The 17679-nt window shown below is 37.5% G+C and overlaps 1 protein-coding gene across 1 annotated transcript in view; it reads left to right on the forward strand.

The window, feature by feature from the left end:
• Positions 1-17679, forward strand: part of IL1RAPL2 (interleukin 1 receptor accessory protein like 2) — a 969995-nt gene that overhangs the window by 530242 nt on the left and 422074 nt on the right. The window contains exons 5-6 of the mRNA XM_023633573.2: positions 779-965; positions 15200-15353. Of these exons, the coding sequence (XP_023489341.1) occupies positions 779-965; positions 15200-15353 (341 nt within the window). The remainder of the gene's footprint in view (positions 1-778; positions 966-15199; positions 15354-17679) is intronic.

Raw genomic sequence — 17679 nt, forward strand, 5'->3', positions numbered from 1 at the left:
TTTCTTTTGTGTGGTTGATATCTTCTTGAGTCCAGATAGCGTTGGGTAGGCAAAAGTCGTGGGGCATATACAGGGAAAATAAGGCAGAATTGTATTCCATAAATGCTCTTGGATAATGAGTTAGCCAATTAATGCCCAATTTCTAAAGTGGCCTTATGGTAAAATTCAATGTTGAAATCCCTTTATAATGCTAGGGTTGGACATAATTAATCCAGACTGACCACACTCTACTAGGATTTTTTCTTTATGTGAACACAGAATTTGACTCCTGACATAGCTCAGTAAACATCTTCAAAAGCTCTGTAAGTTAACAGATATCCTCTGTATGTTGATCTGGTTTTCAGTATGTATCCTATAAAAGGAAACGTTGGTTTACAAACCAATGGAAAAATTAAACAACCCTTGGAATATCTGTTAAGGGACTGGCCATAGGGACAGAGCAGGAATGGCTATAGCTCTAGTCATAGAGTTTCTCAGAGGTTTTCACTAGCAGATTCTCAGCATAGTAATATTTACTACTGGAAAGAAGTCTTACAGTTCAGACGATGGGTACAACTCTTCTATGTAGCTATGTAGCTACATGGCCAAAGATATCACATTAGCATTTTGTTTCATATCTTTCTGTAAGTCGAAATAGCAAACTGTTCTGTGTTGTTTTCATGTTGTTTCTGATTTCTAGACAAGCTCCTAAATGCAAAAGTCAATACTCGTGAAACATATAGAGTACGAAGTTGTAAACACCCAATAAAGCCATTTTGCTATTTCTCTGTTCCTACAGAAACTCGACATATTGCATGAAGGTGTCAATGTCCTTGACTGTTGCAGAGAATGAATCAGGCCTGTGCTACAATAGCAGGATCCGCTATTTAGAAAAATCCGAAGTCACTAAAAGAAAGGAGATCTCCTGCCCAGACATGGATGACTTTAAAAAGTCCGATCAGGAGCCCGATGTTGTGTGGTACAAGGTAACTCAGCATGGTGTAAAATGCATTTTTTTACCTTAAGTCAGTAGGGGGCTTGGGGATGGGAAAAGGGAGAGATTTTATTTCTAGTTTTTGGTATTATATATTTTACTGAGAAGAATCAACAGATTTAAAGCTAAATAATGTAGAGCTATGACTCCTCTACATTACTGGTTTTCATGCACTTACATCAGCAGTTGTTAGAAGCAATCTTACCTTCTCCAGCTGCTAAAAATAAGTAAGATCTCCCTCTACCCCAACTCATGAGAAAAAATGGAAAGAAGAGTGAAGATTTAAATAACACATGAAAAAAGTATTTGAGGGATAGAAATATTATTTACTGTTAGGAACAGCGCTCCATCAGTACAAGTAATAGTACTTACCAAGAATAACAGCTGTTATCATGGTCTACACTGCGAGTGCTACTGCAGTCAATGCAGAGGAGAGAAATAGGCCCAGTGCAGGATGAGTGAACATCAGAAATAGCATGTTTGGCTGGAAATAAACCGCACTCAAAGGCTGAACAGAAGAGACTGAATGAAGGAACTATTTAGAGTTGTGGTTAGGGTTAAGGGAACTAACAAGGGAGGAAACTGTAAATTACCACTCTTAGGCCTGCAGTGGCGAGGGGAAGGAGCAGTGTCACTGGAGCCTGGCAAGAGGGGAGCAGGCCTGTTAGGAGCTGTGGCCTTAGAGGAACATATGGACTGTGGCAGGTTGGAAGTGGGCAGAACAAATACCCTAATCCCTCTTAACTCCTGCCTTCCCGCTTTCTGCTAATGCCTTCCCTTCCCACCATGCGAACTCAGCCAGTACTCAGAGGGCAAAACCAGACGATAGAGTCAATAGTCTTCAGCACCCCTGGGCATAGAGTAGGGCAGACAAGGTCAGAGAATAGATGTAGGAGAGGAAGCAGAGAAATAACCACAGAACCATCCAGCTATGATATTCTGGCTGCTTGCCTGGGGCCCCATGGCCCTGTGGGAGGACTGAGGACCCTCTGCCAGCTCTGAGCCACAGTGGTTGACACATGGAACAGTTTTACATGTGGTGGCCGGAGGTGGCCAAGGAGGTTCTCTGCACAGGTGCTGTGTGTGTTGTTGGAACCAAATACCCATAAAAGTGGAATGGGTTGTTTCTACAGGATCTGACAGACCGTCAATTCCTAGGGAACCCTAAACCCTAACTCCTACAGGTGTCATGTGTTTTTAAATTTGGAAGCCTTTCCATCTTCACACCTGGGGGAATTCCTCAAAAGAAACCAAGAGCATGTCCTGAACCCAACCTCAAGCTTCTATGTGAATTGTCCTCACTTTTCTTTTCTCAATGAAGATAGTATTCTGACAACTAAAAAGGAACATGATGTTCATTATGCATAAATATAGAATATCCCTAATTTAGTGGGACCCCTCATGCCATCATCAGCCTTGTGAGTATTTATTATACACTTACTATGTGACATTCACTGCGATAAGCTTGATCTCTACATTATTTCATTTAAGTCTCACTGCAACTCTGTGTGGTGGGTGCTGGTATCCTCATTTAACAGACAAAAAACTGAGTCTTAGAGAGATGTAGAAACTTGTCCAAAGCTACTCAGCCAACAGAGCCTGTTTTTGTCTCCAAGGCAGTGTGGCTCCAAAGTCTATTTTCTTAATCACGACCCTTTCCTGAAATGGGCCTGGTGCTAAACTCAGCACTGGTGCTGAAGAGCCCATCAAAAGATAGAGTAAGAAGGTTTTATTTCAATTTTACAGTTGAAGAAGGGCTCAAGTGTTAGGAGCTAGGAGTAAAATCCATGTCATCAGCCTTCTCTTACAATGTTCATTTTATTATCTCATCTTCTTATCTTTCTGCTAAGTTCTTTCTTCCCCTTTCTCCACATCTCTAGACATGATCATCATTGTATACCAAAGCAATATATCCCTTGGGAAATGCTAATCCTCAGTCTTTCTTGGAAATGGACCAATAACGGTGAAGCAAATAGCTTTTCCAGCTCTGCCTGGATAATAACATTTAATATTTCTGTAACATTTTACAATTGATAAATAATAACCATAATGATACTTAATATTTATTGAGTACTTACTATATGCCAGGCTCTCTTTTAGTGCTTTAAATGAATTAACTCAATTTCTAGAACTAGTGTATTAGGTAGGTATTATTATTATTATTCCCATTTTATAGAAGAAGTGTCTGGAGACTCAGACAAGTTAAGTGACTTAACAAAAGTCACACAGCAGTTTGTGACTTGCAGTTTGGCTACTAGGCCCATCCTTTAGCTACTTCACTATAACATGGATCAGGATGGAAAACTGGAACCAAAAGTTAAAGAGTCTCTGAAGTTCCAAAATGTGCCGTTAACCCCTCTTCTCACACAAGGTTTCAAGTAAATCTCTGAAAAAAATGTATTGACGTATTGGAAAAATATTTCCTTTTTCAGTCAATATTTGGATAATTTGCCCTGCTTGCTTTGCATTCTCCTCCAGCTGAGCATGAGGTGATTCTCCTCTTGCTACAGCGATGTGAAGAGGAGGACACACTTGTCCAGAGTTCATTGTGGTGCACATCCGAAGTTAGAAGTGTATGATGTGTTATCTCCAGTGTTTTAACAGAGAAAAGTATGTGTTGTTTCATGATCACTTTCCTAGCCATCTTTTCAAATATATGTAATCTTTTTTTTTTTTTAAAGATTGGCACCTAGGCTAACAACTGTTGCCAATCTTCCTTTTTTTTTTTTTTTAAGGATTGGCACCTGGGCTAACAACTGTTGCCAAACATTTTTTTTTCCTGCTTTATTTCCCAAACCCCCTGGTACATAGTTGTATATCTTAGTTGCAGGTCCTTCCAGTTGTGGGATGTGGGACGCTGCCTCAATGTGGCCTGACGAGCGGTGCCATGTCTGCGCCCAGGATCCGAACCCTGGGCCGCCGCAGTGGAGCGCGAGAACTTAACCACTCGGCCACGGAGCCGGCCCCTCAAATACATGTATTCTTTAAACTGGTTTCTTTTACGTGCATCTCTGCTTTTTACTTACTCTGTAATCATTTTGTATCATTCTCACCTTCTGTCATGGGTTTCTTGGCCTGTCTGAAATATGCTATGGTAGGCCTTTGAGGACTATCCTTCTGTACCTGCATGTAATCACAGCTGGATAATAAGGCAGGGGGCATCAGGTGGCACTGGGACATGTTCATAAAGATGACGAAGCTAATCCTGGCTGTCCTTAGAATGTAAGAGAGATGTGTAAGGGGGATGTATCTCCTCTATCTGAACTCTATCAGTTAGCAAAAGGAGTTGAGAGGGGGCCACACTTTTAGCACTTCCTCCTGACAGTATGTGAATGGGATTTAGACGTTAGAACAGAATATACAATATTGTTAGTCTTTTAGGAAACATTTTTGAAATGAGAGATAAAGATTCTTTTTATTATTGAACTATAAAGAACACTAGAACAACCTCATTATTCACTGACTGCTGTCACAAGAGCGTATCTCTGTGTCTCATTTCTAGACCAAAGAATCTCCTAACTTGAATAGGACATCAGCAATGAAAAGATAAATACATACCTTGGAGTAAAACTCTCACCTATGTGATTAGTTACCTCAATTGATAAAAGCTTGAAATTAATGAGGTCAAAGGTACCAGTTTGAATCCTCCTTTTCCTTGCTACAAGTACCTCAATTTCAGATGTTTGCCACTAGTTATAAATGGTATAGGTTGGGGCATTATGGATGGTTCAGTGCAAGTTCATTCATTCATTTGTACAACTGCTCATTCATTTTACTCATATTTATTGGGTGCCTACCATGTGCTAGGCACCATGCTAGGAACTGGGGATAGCGAAGTGACCAAAATAAACACATTTCCGTGTTCTTATAGAGGGAGGAAGGTAAGTAAACAGCTTCTTCTCAACACTCCAGGAAGGAGGTACATCAATTCAAACATCTAAAGAACAGCTCCTAGTTGAAATCAACAGCATTTGTATCAAGTAAAGGGCAGTAGGCATATGTTTGTTTTTAACCTTAAATAGACATGACTATCTTTGCAAAGGAAAATTTCAAAACTAAATAAATCAGTTAATAACAGTACATAATAGTTGACAACAATCTTTCACAAATCATTTCATATTATAGGACTGAGGTGCAGATCAATGTGTCTATGCACTAGGCACTCTCCTCTAGCACCCGGGGATGCTGGTCCACTGGTTTGGAAGCTCTGGTCTGCTTTTCCATAAAATGGAACATAATTTTTTAGCTAAAGATGGCTGAGTAAGTCAATCCTGCTTGTCCTTGGAATGCACGGGGCATGTGGAAGGGGGCTGTATCTGCTCTGTCTCAAACCCATCAGCTAGTAAAAGGAGCTGAGGCTGCTTATTGGTGACTGTTATCGTCATCTTTTTTCCAGAGGAGGAAACTGAAACAGCTTACAGAGGGTCACTTAGTTAGCATGTGATGAATTAGGAGTTCAAATCTTGAACTTCTGACTTCTAGTGAACGTTCTTCTATAACACCACTCTGACTGCTCCGCTAAATGGGTATCTTGTGCACTTAATACAGTTGTGTCACTGACATAAGTAGAATGCTCTCTCAAATTGTTATTTTGGAAACAGTTCCTGAAATCCTTCTGAAGGATTCTTTAATGACTGAAGTGTTCAAAGGGACTCGAACCAGGAAGAGAGATTTTCTCAGATCTAACTAGAACCAAGTAGAAGGGATTATAATATCAGAGGGACCTTAGAGCCCATCTAGCACAACTTATTTCTCTTATTTATGAGGAAACTGAAGCTCAAAGAGCTTAAGAGATTTGCTTAAGTCTAATGGAACCCATTTCTCCTTTCTTTTTTCACATTTACTGAGTTTTACAAAAAGCTCGGAGACAGGCCCAAAGAAGTGAATGTACTTATCTATGTATATATATTTGAAAACTGTGATCACTTTGACAAATAATGATGTGGAGGTATAAAAAGCCATTTGTACCCTCCTCTTCCACTCCATTTTACCATCTGAGGTAACTAATGTTACCTGTCTGTTATATTATTCCACACTGTTCTCTATGCTGATCTCTCTCTTTTAATATATTACTTATTTATATATGTACATGCATATATCTCCCCATCCCTCATTTTTATAAAAATGGGGACATGCTGTACATATCACTCTTTAGCTCTCTCCATCATACACAATTGTGTCATGAACATCATTCCATGTCAATAATATAGATCTAATTCATTTTTAATAGCTGCATCATACTTCATAGGGTAGAACTACCTTATTTTGCTCAACCTTTCTTCTGATGGATATTTAACTTTTTTTCTAGTTTTGTAATAATCACAGTGTTGGAATAAATATTCTTGTAAACCTACACATATCCTTACATCCATGATATACAAGACAGGAATGCTCTCGGTCGCTACTGTTATTCAGCATTGTTTTGGAGATTCTAACTGATGCAATAAGAAAATTAAATGAAATATACTGTATAAATATTGGAAAAGAAGAGAAAAAATAATCTTATTTTTCAGTCTATTTAATAGTATACCAAGAAAACCCAAGAGACTCAACAACAAAAAATAGAACTATAAGAGAATTTGGTAAGGTAGCTTAATGAAAATTAAACAAAATATTCAATAATTTTTTTGCCAGCAATAATTAGTTAGACATGCAACACGGAAAAATGAAGTTACCCCATTTACAATAAGGCAAACTTTAAACATTTTGGAATATGTTTAACAAAGATGGGAAGGGAGCTATGTAAAAATATAATTTTACTGAATGAGAAAATATGGTCTAAATTAATGGAGAGAGAACATTTTTGTGCATGGAAAGATCTCATAGAATAAAAGATCAGTTCTTCCCAATGTCATATAAATAATCCAATTTTCCAGAATATCATGTTATTGGAACTAGATGACATAATTATAAAGTTTATATGGATGAATGAATGTACCAAAATTGCCAAGAAAATATTCGGAAAAATCAATCATGAGAGGAGACTTATTCTACCAGAGACTAAAATTACTACAAAAAGATAGCAGTTGAAACAGTAAGTTTAGGAAAATATAAATAGATCAATTGAATAGACTAGAGAATCCAGAAACATATATATATATATAAATATATATATATATATATATATTTATGTATATACATGAAAACTTAGTATAGGATACCATTTCATTTTAATGGGCATGGAGGGGGGGATAATGGCTTATTAAAAAATGATATGCACATAATTGACTCTCCACTCAGAAAAAAATAATTAGATCTCTGACTCGTACCATGTTTAAGAAAAAATTTAGATGGATTGCAAGGAGTCAATTTCATCTACAAAAATAATAGTTTAAGAATGATCATTTCTAAATGCCATCACTCATTACAATGAGTTAAGCTTCCGAAGTTAAGAGCTTTACATTAATTTTATCTTGCTATACATTTTGACAATTAAAGGGGATAAAAAAGTCAGTGGAGACCTCATAATACCACAGCCCAAATGACCAACAGTTTTTGCTAAAAAAATGATTTGGGAATATGCTTGGGGATTTTGAAATGTAATGATATTAATATGTGCCTTCTTTTGTAACCATAAAATTGCATTCCATCTTTAAATTTTTAATCTTGTAACTAGAATTTTTAAAGATACTTTTATCCTAAAGGAATGAGCTGTGAAACTCATGGATGCTTCAGTTTGGTGTGCCCTAAAACCACAGTCAGTGATGCAAGATTTAAGACCCTTTTATCCTCGTTTTCTTCCTAGATATGGCACTAATAGTGAGAAAGAGGTTCTTTACTATTTGTAAATTATAAAGATAGGTTAATATCAAAGGAATGGGTATTTGATATGTGTAAGAAGCACTGGTATTTGAGTATGGGGACCTGAATTCTGGTCACCATTCCACCATTAATGTGGATAAGTAATTGGATGTCACTGGGCCTCAATGTCGCCAGATGTAAAATAGATGTAATACTGTCTGCTATGTATCCCAGACATATTATGAAAATATAATGACTAAAGTCCTTGCTTGAGATTTGCTGCTACTATAGAAAGGGAAAAGTTACGTGGGAAGCTAGAAACGTGGTTACCTAAGACATTTCAGAATCAGACTGGGAATTTAAGATTGAGGATTTTTTTTCATGTTATTTTGTATAATTTACAAACAGTAAACTTCATTCTTTTTACTTGTGCAATTGATGTGTTGTGGCTAATGTATATACCACAATAAAGATATAGAACATTTCCATCACTCAAAGTTCCTCTGTGCCATTTTGTAGTCAATATCCTCCTCCCAGTCCAAGTCCTTGGTAAAACCCATCTGTTTTCTGTACCTATAGTTTTGTGTTCTTCAGATGTCATATAAATGGAATGGTATGATATGTAGCCTTCTGTCTCTGCCTTCTTTCACTTAGCATGATGCATTTGAGATTTGTCTATGTTGTGGCATGTATCAGTAGTTCATTCCTTTTATTCTGCAAAGTAGTTCACTATTCCACTATCGAGATGTACCACTGTTTAACCAGTCACCAGTTGATGATGATTTGGGTTGCTGCTCGTTTTTGATGATTAGCAGTAAAGCTGTTGTAAGGTTGAGTTTTCACTACAATTTCTTGATTCAGTAAAATTATATGTTTTTGTCAACTTTTATAATCTTTCTATGTGTATACTTTTTTCAAATTTAACAGAAATTTGCTGTTGATCTTTCCTAAATTGTTATTAGAATCCAGGTTTAAAAGGGACTCCCTATATATGCTTAATGACACTCAAGGGATAAAAACGGATCAAAGCAAACTAAAACCTCTTAAGCAATGCCCCTTTTTGTAGTCTGACTACCTTCTATAGATCCATTAGGATGAGCTTTCAGAAGTGCACAGCTGATCATAGGATACCACCATTTAAAGCACTCCAATGATTCCATAAAACCATTTAGTTAATAGCTCCTTTTTATTGAGTGTTTACAGAGCCTGACACTGTGCTAAGCATGTTTATTCATTACTTAATTCAATTCTTAGAACAGCCTTATTAGGTAGGTTATGCAGTGGCAGAGCTGAGATTTGAATCCTGATAATGTGAAAATATCTTAGAATGGAATTTAAGGCTTTTAGTATCTTGTTTTAGCCTACTAAGTGCCACTTTCAACAGAGCAAAACCATTCATATATGTTTTTTGAGCATTTTATGCTTTTTCACATCTGGGTACTTCTACACACATTGTTCCCTCTGTCTGATATGTCCTGCTTGCCTAACTTTTATATATTGTCCAAAACTCAGATCAGATGCTTATAGTAGCCTACCTTCATACCAAATCTCTGTTCATGCCCAGTCTCCTATAATCTTGGATGACCTACCGTTAGAATTACTTGAAGTATTTCTTTGGTTCCTTTCTCTCTTTCTTTTCCTTCTGGTATTCCCATTACACTTATGTTACACCTTTTGTACTTCTCTCACAGTTCTTGGGTATTCTGTTCCATTTCTTTCATTCTCTTTTTTTTCTTTGCTTTTCAGTTTGGGAGGTTCCTATTGACATATCTTCAAATTCACTGATTGTTTTCTCGACCGTGTCCAGTCTATTAATGCTCCCATCAAAGGCATTCTTTATTTCTGTTACAATGATCTGATTTCTAGCATTTCCCTTTTGATTCTAAGAGTTTGCATCTCTCTTCTGTTCTTACATGTTGTACATTATGTCTATTAGAGCTATTAACTAATTAATCGAACTTATTTTACATTCCAAGTCTGATGATTCCAAAATCTCTGCCATATCTGAATCTGCTTCTGATGCTTGCTCTCTCTTCAAACTGTACTTTTTGTCTTTTAGTGTGCCTTGTAAATTTTTGTTGAAAGCCTGACATAATGTACTGGGTAAAACTAACTGAGGACAGTAGGCCTTTATGGTGAGGATTTTATGTTTATCTAGATAAAAGTTAGACTGTTTTTACTGCTTGCTGTAGCTGTAGGTTTTAGAGGTTAAAATTCCCTTGTGTGGCCTTGTTTTTCACCCCCCTGTTGTTTTTGGGTTTTCCTAGAGACTTCTTAAGTAAGGTCTGAGTTGTGTGGTTCTTTCAGGTGTAATATCTTGTTACTATACAGGAGCCCTATTGATGCGTTGGTAAGGTTTGGGGGTAAGGAGAAGTAATCTATAATTCTATGATTAGATTTCAGTCTCTTAGTGAGCCCTGTCCCTGGGCTGTGACCATCACAAGTGCTCTCAGCCTCCTCACCCACATTAAAGGAGACAGGGAGGATAGGGAGAGTTGAAACTGGCTATTTTTCTTTCCTCACTTCAAATGCTGGATGAGGCTGGAGTTGGATATTTTTCTTCTCCCACTTTGAAGGCTATAGGGGGCTGGAGTTGCATATTACCCTTACTCCAGATCCTTTAAGAGTTGGCTGTCATTAAGAGCAGAGCTCTTTGGATATTTTCAAAATGGTTGCTTTCATCCTTTCTCTACCAGAGGCATGAGGGGATTTTTCTCTGATATTAACCCTGAGAATCTGGTGGACCTCCTGTAGGTAAAACTCACAAAAGTGTGACCCCACCCCCCAAGACTGGGCCCTCAGGGTTTTTTATTTCACAAGCTAGTTCACACTCAGTCTCTAGAAACTAGTCAATTGTGCTTTAAGTTTTCCTACCAGTTGCTGGCTCCTGTGGCTGCTTCAGCTTCCAGTAAACTGTGATTGTCTGTGTTCAACTGTCTCTCCAGATTCTGGGGCAGTCATTTTCATTGTGACTTCAATTATCTGATGAATATGAGAAGAATGGTTAATTTTCAGGTTGTTCAGCTTTTTTCTTGCTGTGAGGATGGGAGTGACAACTTTGAAGCCCTGTACACATTGGATGGGAAACTGGAAGTCAACCCCAGCATTAGAATTAGAACTTTGGATTGTCTTTTGGATTGTCCCAGACTCCTATTAGGAATGTGAGTCACATTAACTCCTGGCAGTCATAAACATACCATGATAGATGTATATGTAATCTGAAAGCAGGGTACTGAGAGTAATAACAATAATAGAATAAGAGTTAATATTTATTGATTGGTTTTAGCATGTGATACTCTATATTACAGAGCATTTACATACATTATCTAATTTAATCCTCATAATCACTCCTTTTGGTAAATATTATTATTATCGCCACCTGTTGTTTATAGGGGACACATCTGAAGCTTAGATCAATTAAGTAGTATGCTCAAGAACATGCAATTTGGGATTTCAACCCAAGTGTTTGAGTCTAGAACTTATATTCTTAACCACTGTGAACTACCAGCTTCAACATTAGAACTGTGAAGATAGAAGGTTGGATAAATAGAACTGGGGAGGGGAAGGACTCCCTGGAGTGGATTATCATAGGTATTTGGAGTTAGAGATAGGGATGAAAAGGGTAAGGTTGATACCTAATTCACAATTGTGCTCCTATCTCTTTCATCTTTAAATCGAAGAAAGTTCAGGTTCACTACAGATTGTTAGGCAGATGACTAGATGCTCTATGAAATAGTCCACTCTCTAGGGGAAAAAAAAGAAGTTGGTCTCAGGGAATTGGTGTTAGGTATTCGAACAAAGCTGCTTTGAGGACCAGAGGTTCCACGATTGGCTTGTGGTTGCATAGCTGCTTTGTGTCTGAGCCTCATAATCAGAATAAATATTTAAATAACTCTTCCTGGTGTTCTTGCCATAAAGAATGAGTCATGTGCTCTAAATAGCACTGAAGTAGCCTTGACCAACAAATCAAACTGATCAAAAAACACCTGTGTGTATGATGCTGCTAGCTAGAAGTAGACTGTGAATACAATGGTAAATATATCAGGGTGGAAACCCCAAGGTCCAAATGTGGCTGGCAACAGGTTACTTCAAGGGGCTTCGTCAAAAGAGGTTTTTGTTGTGCATCCTGGGCTCCCAACCCAGCAACCGGTGGCAAGTGACATCTGCCACCCAAGAAGACTGAGAGGGAGGGAAACTTTAAGGGCTAACATTATTTTGAGTGAGCAAGGATGTTGTCCTACAATAAATTGCTCTATGAGTAGACAGCCAGGCCGTGCACTGGAGTTATTTGTTGAACTTTGGCACCTCTAGCAAAACTGGTCTTCTGAAAAATCTTCAAGTTGATGAAGTTTATTGTAATAGTCTCAGGGGCATTACGTAATAGGCGAATTGCACACTGAGAACAATATTAAGGGCTTACACACATTTAAGACTTTGGTGGCTTGTCCTTGCCTCCGATAAATAACCATTTTGAAACTTGACCTATGTACTTCAAACATCTTTGCCTAACAAGCTGTCAGAATTCAATTAAACAAGTCTGGGAACAATGAGGTATGGCAATGTTGTCTGTCCGCTAGGAAAGAGGTGATGGGAAGATTGGGGGCAGGAGAGAAGCAGTGACAGTAGTAAGACTGGCAGCCAGCTGTTTAAGCAAGAGATGCTGCAAATAATGGAGTGAAGAGCCTGGAAGACTTCTGAGAGTCGATATAGGCACCCAGGTGTGGGTAGGATTGCCAATGAGTTAACTTTGTGAAGGATTGGTTGGTGGGGGCAGGATGGTCATCTATAAGGCTCTTCTGAACAAAATATAGCTCCTCTACCCACCTGCTAGGATTAGTGTTAGAGTGGCCTCTTAGGAAATATACATTTTCAGTAGGTTAAAGTAGTCTGTTGCTAGGGCATGCTTAACCAATTAGTGAAGATTTGCTTTTATCTGATTATATCAGCACCCGTTTTCAACAAGCATAGCTTGAGGTTTGGAGGAGACATAATCTACGATTGGGAAAGTTTAGGGATGAAAAACGTTCTCTGTTTTCAATGACTGCTATATATAATGCTGCCCAATAAGAGTGTAATGAATAAACTTTGCAAGCCTCTGGGATCTGGCTGCTCCCATGATAGTATATACTGTCCCCATACGCAGAGTAAGAAATTGAGACCTAAGTAAGTTAAGCAAATTTGCCCAAGAACACGGAACTTGAGTGAACTCTAGATTTTGACCTAGAGCTGTGTTGCTCTAAAGACAGTTTGCCTTTTCATTTATACTACATTGTCTCCAGAGGGGTGGAGGTGACTTGACGAAAAATGTTCCTATTTCACAGTTTTTAAAAAAAAAAGAACCATCTATTGGGTACAAAGAATCCTTTATAAGGCTAGATGGCAATTTGGAAATCACTTGGGACTATCTAGATCTATCCCAAAGAACGTGTACAGATTCCAGGCTGTTCTTCATCAGGAGTCATTTTATAATTCCTATTCACTCTTTAGATTTTACTTCCTTGGAAAATGCAAAATAGTATGCTGGGAAAATGAAAATGGTTATAGCTAATTGCGTCCGGACTTTCTCCCTAAAATGACATTAGAAAATGATCCCATTTGTCTTTGAATAAAATGAGTGTGTGGGCTCATTTGCCCACCCCCACCACCGCTATGTGAAAGTGAAGCAGCTCAGTTTTCATTTTCCTTTCCTTTCAAAATGCCCAGAGGGACCATATTTTTGTTTAATGACCTTCAGAATGATTCCTTAGAAATCTGAGGCTATCAGAGTTGGAAGCAATGCGAAAATAATTGTGGATTATTATTGTATGACGATAGTGGCAGCTGGGCTATTTTTTTTTCTTTCTGTTCAGACTTTCTTCTTCATTTTCCCAGAAACCTTATATCCCAAGGTTTAACTCAGAAGCAAATCTCATATAGGTGATAAACCTTGCCAGACATAGTACGTAATACAATTTCAGACAGACCCTTAACTGTTCTTTGGAAAGACCCTAGGGAGTAAAGCAGCATTATATCTAGATGTCCTAGATAGTATTACTTTTATTTACTCCCTGACAATGTTAGTGGGTAATTGTGGTGGACAAAAAGCAAGCATATCTCTTAAATATTGTACCTGTGAACTTAAGCGCCAGTTTTTGTGTTTTGTTGTCAAAACTCCTGCTATCATAAAAGAAAAAAATTTGTTACAGTAAAAAACTAGTAAACGGGTACTCACCCTTCCAAATCATTTTACACATGCAAGCATGCAGAGCTGGGGATTGAGAGCACCGATTCTACACTTATGTGAATGTTTAGGATGTGTATGTGTGGAGGGCGGAGGTAGGGGGTGGAGATAGAAGAGATGTTGTATATACCCTAGATTGGAAAGTGGAATATGTTCTCAACTATTATTCACATCATCTGCCTCACCATCGATGTTTTTATTGCCTTAACTGACGGATTCAGAATTTAGATGATAAAATGCTTTTGCTTTGATTATTTAGCACTCCCTCGCAGCTATCCCTTACACTTCCACTGATGCTTGTACAGCTTTTGGTCACCATTTTGGTTGAACATTTGACATGAGTGGTAGGCAAACTGGAACAATGTCTAAAAAGTAGTCTGAGAAAACCCCCAAAAGGCAAAGCCACTTGGCTGACTATTTTTACATACTTGGCTATTGCTATATCCTTGTCACTCTCTGAAAAAGAGTTAAACATTCCTTTGTAGGGAAGTCCAATTCCGGTAGCAATACTCCCTCACATTCCCATCAGGAGAGTAGAAGAACTGGCTTCAAAACCCCAATCTTATTCTCTGGTCATATATCAGTGTACCCAGAAAGTAAGTAGATAATTTCTTTGTTCTGTTACTAAAATAAAGTGTGTCCTTATTTTACCTGACTATGTTTCTAGAGAACTCATTAAGCATAATTTTCCAGACCCTCTGCTCTACCACTCAAATGGATCTCTTGACTATGGGGAGGGAAACTCTGGACTATTAGTATTAGTCTTTATTATAAGAAGTAATTAATGAAACCAATGTAGACTCCATTGTCAATGTAAAAGCCTATTATGAATTTTTAATAATGCCTTGTAGTATGCTGTGTTGCTAAATGAACACTATCCTCTTAGGACTCTTAGGAAATATCCCTGCCAAATAGAAAGAATCAGGGCATTATAATGACATTTAGCAACTTTTAAGGTTCTGCTACACCTTTTTTTGCATTTGGGGAGCTTGTATGCTTTCCTACTTTTGCAGAATGTCTCTAAAGACATTCTGCTCTTGGGATCAGGCCTTTAACGTGGCTGTTAGAGGGATAGTTGTGATATTTGAAATGGACACAATAAGACACAATTGTGATATTTTCTGGCCATTGACTTAACTTTTTAGTTACATATTTTGAAAACTAAAGAAAAGACTAAAAAAAAGTGAATCTACATACTTGCCAGTACTAAGACTTAGTGATGTGAATTTTTATTTTTCGCTTACTTGCAAATATTTTCTCTGCAGGAATGCAAGCCAAAAATGTGGAGAAGCATAATAATACAGAAAGGAAATGCTCTTCTAATCCAGGAAGTTCAAGAAGAAGATGGAGGAAATTACACTTGTGAACTTAAGTATGAAGGAAAACTTGTAAGACGAACAACTGAATTGAAAGTTACAGGTAGGAATTGGTTCTACCAAATTATGGCAAGTGAGACTTGAAATATAATTTGGTACAGGAAGGAACAGTTTCCTACAAAGTGCCAAATTGCTGCGAATTTAGAATTGGCTGCAAATCAAATAGTTGGGAAGCTTACTGTTAATAAGTTGTACTGATAAGCTATTTGTGGAATATGAACAATTAACTTAGGGAACAAGGGCCCAATTGATGCATATATGTTCTCTGCCTTTATGAAAGGTTCTTAACTCTTCAAGATGTCATTGATTGTTACTAAGTATCTCAGAAAAGATATGCTGGAACCACTTTGAAATGCTGACAACCCATATGTGGGATCTCCTTGCAGGTGAAGTCTCCCTCAGAATGAGGTTCTGTAGCGCTTTTGAAATGAAATCTTCTTGGACTGCATCCAAAATTCATTTATGCAAAGTTGCTCATAAATGAGTGATGTCGTCATGAGCTTCTAGTGATTCTTGAATGAAGCAACTTCAAAAGAGTAGCATGCACATGTGTTTTAAATCTGAAGTAAACGCAAAGTGTAAACTAGTAATTCTACTCATAGTAGTGGAAGAGAGAAACTCAGGTTATTCTTTTCTGGTGGAGAATATTAGAAAGTAATTTTCAGACACATAGGACAGAACCTGATACCACAAAATTTATCCCTGAGAATAGATATGATGTAACCTAAGAAACTGTTTCACAAAAAGTCTACCTGATATTTTTCCTGAGCAAACCTTGAATAATTTTCTTCTTATGTATGTTTTAGATGTGTGTGTGTGTGTGTGTTTAAGAATATACACACACATTTGTATTGTGGATAAAATCTGGGCCATGGTAAAATTTGACATTATCCAGACAATTGTAATATCAATTACATTAATTATGATTAATGCACTTGGGCATTACCTGTTTATTATAAAGTACTCTTGCTAATGTTAGGAATACACATTTTCTTCGATATTATTTTTGTTTATAACTAGCTGAGCTTTTTGGGGTAATGGTAAAGTCAATCCACTAATAATGACACTTGCTGAGTAAGTTCATTACTATAAATCCTGTATTTAATTGTTTTTGATCCCCGAGAGTCAAGTGGGGGTTTTTTGTCTTTTTCAAAAGTCTGAATGTTAACACAAGGAGTAAACAACTATTTTTATTAGAAATTAATATATATATACTTTAGCTCACTCTCTCTTCTATTACATGACACTTTTGTTTTGTAGTCTGAATGCGTAGAGTTCCTTCTGTGAAGGTTTAAATTATTCTTTTCATTAGAATTGCACGTTTTGTCCCCCATGAGCTTTCAAAATAGCTACCATATTGGGACAATCCCAAATAGCAAAGATCTGCTTTTGATTAATTTCTGACTTCCTCATCGCAACTAGAATTCCTGCCTCATTCAGGCAGAAGAGTCAATGACAGGCAGTTATATATCATTAATAAGTCACCTGACTGTGCACAAATACTAGCAGCATCACCACTTTGACCATAATCACACAATCCTTATCAGATGCTTGCAGAGCACTTCCATTTGGGTATCATTTACTAACATTTGTAACATTATCGTGTTTGGAGTAGATTTTAGGCTGGACCAGAATAAAGTAAACAGCAAATCTTTTTCATGCTCTCATTTAATGGGTTATGGTAACGAGACATTTGCTTCTTTAATTGCTTTTTAGAATCTGGAAAAGCAGAACTAGAGCTACTTATTTTGTGCATTTTATAAGGTGTTAGTTCACTTGCCTTCCGCTTTTAGTATAGTTGCACAGTGGAGTTAAATTTTACCTGATCTCTACCTCCCAGACTTTAATGTGTATCAGAATCATGTGGAAGAACCCAGGTAAGGTGAAGGTGAGGCTCTTTAAATACTGATTTCCAGAGCTCTCTCCCGAATTCTAATTCAGTGCATCAGTAAGCCTGGGAATTTGCCTTTTTGTCCATGTGATTCTGCTGCATGCCTTCTGAGGATCGTGCTTTGAGAAACATTAACAGAGAATGGTGCTAAAGAAGTCAAAGTCATAGGTTTGATTTCCTCGTGAGCATGTTAGTTCATACACACGTACACACCCGAAACTAATTTTTATAGTCCCTAAGTTGTTTCACTTCAGCTCCAAAGAACTGTCGTGAAAATACAGGTCCTTGGTCACGGAGGGAAACCTGTCAGGAATGTGTGGATAAAGCAGCTTTAATCACTGAAATAATAACTTATTCACTTATAATTTAAATAAAAATGGTAATTCAAATAATCGAATAATAATTCAAACCTATCTTGGGTCAGTGGTCATTGTTCATTTGAGAAGATACCAAGTTTATATAATTATTCACACAGTTC

This window comes from Equus caballus, chromosome X (genome assembly GCF_041296265.1).
Source record: "Equus caballus isolate H_3958 breed thoroughbred chromosome X, TB-T2T, whole genome shotgun sequence".
In the NCBI taxonomy this organism is placed as follows: Eukaryota; Metazoa; Chordata; class Mammalia; order Perissodactyla; family Equidae; genus Equus; species Equus caballus.